The 3,723-nt window shown below is 37.3% G+C and overlaps 1 protein-coding gene across 3 annotated transcripts in view; it reads left to right on the top strand.

The window, feature by feature from the left end:
- LOC118335219 (guanine nucleotide exchange factor VAV3-like) overlaps positions 1–3,723 on the top strand; it is a 49,609-nt gene that overhangs the window by 7,200 nt on the left and 38,686 nt on the right. For all 3 annotated transcript variants that reach the window (XM_035671454.1, XM_035671453.1, XM_035671452.1), the window contains exons 3-5: positions 2,070–2,128; positions 2,805–2,870; positions 3,573–3,690. In XM_035671454.1, coding sequence (XP_035527347.1) covers positions 2,070–2,128; positions 2,805–2,870; positions 3,573–3,690 — 243 coding nt within the window. The remainder of the gene's footprint in view (positions 1–2,069; positions 2,129–2,804; positions 2,871–3,572; positions 3,691–3,723) is intronic.

Genomic DNA, 3,723 nt, shown 5'->3' with positions numbered 1-3,723 from the left:
GGTGACATGCACACCTGGGTTCAGCCAAAGCCACAGCACCCATTCACACAGGAAGAGGCAATAAACTGCACATTGACAGGCTGTTATATCTAACCCCATCAACTATCTTCTTTTAACCATGCCTGCAAATCCAAATCCTGAGAACACATTTTCCATTTGTAGCGCTGTTACTTGAATCTTCTTCATATACCAACCAGAGAAATTATTAAATAGGAGAGTTAACTGACAGATGAATCCCTGCCCTTTGCTAATCTGGGATTTTTTTTGGAGATAGAAGCATGATATTATTACGTTTGTAATTACATAAAATACAAGTTTCACAGTCTTCTTAAGGCAAACAACCTGATTTTCCTACGGCGGCTTCCTATCATGTGATCCTTATCAAGCACACCTATTTCCTTACACTATTTCTCTTGTGGCGTCTACTGACTATATTATATGAACTACTGTATGTCCCAATTGACCAGGACAAGCTGATTACAGCATATGTGGTGCATCTGTGGGGTCAGTAAATGATCTCGTATCTGAGTGGATAAAATGTATGTTCAGCGTTCATGGACTTGTTTCTTCATGAGCCCTGGTGAAGGAACACTAAGGATTATTATAGCACAGAATTCAAACCAGTTATGCTCTCCAGTTTAATTTGTGTTAGCAGACTTCAGACACATAAATGCACAACAAATGTACGATTATTGCATGCAGAATTATAGTGTATTTATTTATTTGACTTTACTTGAATTTCCCTTGGGATAAAATAAAGTATCTATCTATCTATCTTATCTATCTATCTATCTATCCTATCTATCTATCTATCTATTTAAAATCTAACTGAAAAGTGCCTTTGTAGTAGATCTCTTAATCAGACCTCTCTTACTTTCTTTTTCTTTAACACACAACCCCACCACCACACAGACACGCACTCAAAAAGAGCCTGGTGCAAAGGTGTAAGAATCTGAGGTAGTGTGACCATTTCCTGCAGACCGTGCGTGTCTTTCTCTGTCAGTCTGTCTGTTTGTCTGCTACCTGTCTCTTGCTGTTGATTTCAATTTTGAATGTAAGAAAAAAAGGATGACAAATAGTTAGCACATTACATATATACATATATATACATATAACAGAGCAGTCCGGTTTTGAAGGAGTTAAGTAAAGTTTCATGTGTTGCTCTGCCGGTTTGCACTCTATACTTTAATTTGCTCTGATATATTTTGCTGCTAGCACGGCAAATACAGATTTTTTATTGTCAAATTCTTTGTACTTGAGTATTGTTTCGGTAAGTTTGCTTCTTGTGTACACATTTGCTACCATCAACACACTCATTTTCGGGCTATTTTAGGCCTTTATTAGATAGTGATGGTAGAGACATGACAGGAAATGAGAGATAGAGAGAGAAGCAGCAAAGGTCCCCAGCTGGATCATGGTCGTTATCTGTACTCCTGAGCCACAGGGGCGCCACAACCTTGCCTTTTCATAGTGGCAGCTAATGTGTGGCTTACTTGGCAAGACATTGGTTACTGTTGGAGGTTGGATGATGGCTGGAGACTGAATAGTTGCTAAGATGTTACAAATGTGGTAGCTAGTTGGTTGCTAAGTCATGTTGGTGTGTTTTTTGGTGGATGCTACATGGTTTCTAATGCATTTTGGGTGATGTAGCTAGAGGGTTGCTAAGGTGTTACAGAGATATTTGCTAGTGTGTAGTTGCTACTGCATTTTGTGGCTACTTTGACTTATGCCATGTAGGGATACATTTAGAAAAGGGAAAGATTCCCACGTTTTTACGATAAAATAAAAATAAAAACAAAAATACTGTGCATTGAAAGTTTAATCAGATTGATTTAAGCAGGAAATCAGATACTGCATACCAGAGCTTTGAGAGATTCTAAGTTTCAGTCATAATTTAGGCTTGGATGTTGATGTTTACAGCTCAGAATCTGGTAATGACAACAACATAAATGTGTCATTAACTTTCAGTAGCAAGATTCTATTTCTCTCTGTCTCCCTCTCCTCTCCTGCTCTCTTTAAGTCTCCCTGAGCCATTCAGAAACATGAATTAACACACCTTTTTTCACCAGGTTATGGACACCCTATCCAAGCTCTCTTACACAACAACTGCACAGCAAGGAGGATTCAAGTAAGTCACTCAATATTAAAAAGAAAGAAAGAAAGATACAAACAGACTTAGAGTTCTGAAGACATTATCAAAGTGTTATATATTACATTAAAAAAAATTTGTACACATCTTGGAAAAAGTGCCCCCCAATCTGTTTATTGAAATATCTAGAGTAAACAAAGCACAATCATTAACAACAGCCACATGTGAAATAGGATATGACAAAATAAGAGTGTGCACTGGGAGACAGAAAACAAAGAAATGATGATGTTTTTCATGAGATTCTTACTTTTCTCATGATTAAACTATTTTATGTTTGTATAGTATGAATTTTTTTTCCAATCTATATATTTTTATTTTGACATCTTTAGTAATTTTCTGCCATCTACTAAACATGAGAATAAGGCGGTTGCAGATCTCATTTCAATAAAATTAGGCTCGTGGCCCCAAATGCTTTTTTTCAAGTTGCATTAATAAATATGCAAATTTGTCAGCTAGTTTTGAACAATTTGTGTCCTTTTCTGCTGTACAAAAGTATAAAAAGAAAAGGAAGAGAGCATTTTTAGGCTGTTGTAGATATTTGAATACATTTAAAAAAAGTTAGTTTCCCGCCCTAAATCACTCATTAATTAGAGTTACTTCATTGTGATTTTTCTGTTAAACACTGAGCCTCATGCTGCTTTCCTGTCATTTCCAGGCCATTCCCAACCGAGGAGAGCCTAAAAGACGAGGATATTTACAATAATCTGGAAGACATGATTGAGTATGTATGAGGCTCCTCTCTGCGGGCCCATTATTGGTGTTGGTGAGAACATGATTAAGTAGCTCAGTAACAGAACCAGCTCTGCTCATCATCCATGCTCTCCAGGGGTCTAGACACCCACATGTTTTGGTAAAAGGCTTGGCTCCATTTCTCTGTTACTGTCAGAGGGAACGAATGAGTAATTCTGCATGTGTTTGCTGAGTGCTTGCATACCACCCACATCAAGTCCTCTGGATGAGTGCTGTTGACAGTTTGATTGACAGATAAAGATGAATAAGGATAATGTATAGAACACAACTGATCCAATTTTAGTATTATTTTCATGTCACATTAGAGTTTCAGAGCCTGTTCTTTGAGTTGTGAATTATGCCTTTCTAAAGTATTTTATTCTCTAATACATGTACTGATTAGTGGTTAATGATGAGTTAATGAATATGAGAATAAGAAAGGCCCAAGTCTTGTATTCTTCATGTATTACTCTATTACTTAATGATGTCTATAATGAATTTGTCATGACGTATACACAAAACCTTTTGTTTATATGTGTATATTTCTTACTGTTTAACATTGCATTTAACATATAATCATTTATATTGTCCACAAATTGTTGCCCCACAAGAAGTCATGTGTGACCGATAATTAACAAATTTTAGAGATGTTAATGTGTGTGTGCACATCGTTGTGTGTGTGTGTGTGCGATAGCGAGAATGCCCCTGAGGATGAGGACGACTTGTACGCCGCAGTCTATGGGCTGGAAGAAGACAACGCAGGTGGAGAGATCTATGAAGACCTCATGAGGACGGAGCAGAATCCCCCATTGGTACAGCAATGAGTCACACACATGCACACACAC

Source organism: Morone saxatilis, unplaced genomic scaffold, assembly GCF_004916995.1.
Source record: "Morone saxatilis isolate NCDOM2014 unplaced genomic scaffold, NCSU_SB_2.0 Contig23, whole genome shotgun sequence".
Lineage (NCBI taxonomy): Eukaryota > Metazoa > Chordata > Actinopteri > Moronidae > Morone > Morone saxatilis.
Note: the sequence above shows the minus strand (reverse complement) of the source record. Positions and strands in the feature narration are given on the sequence as shown.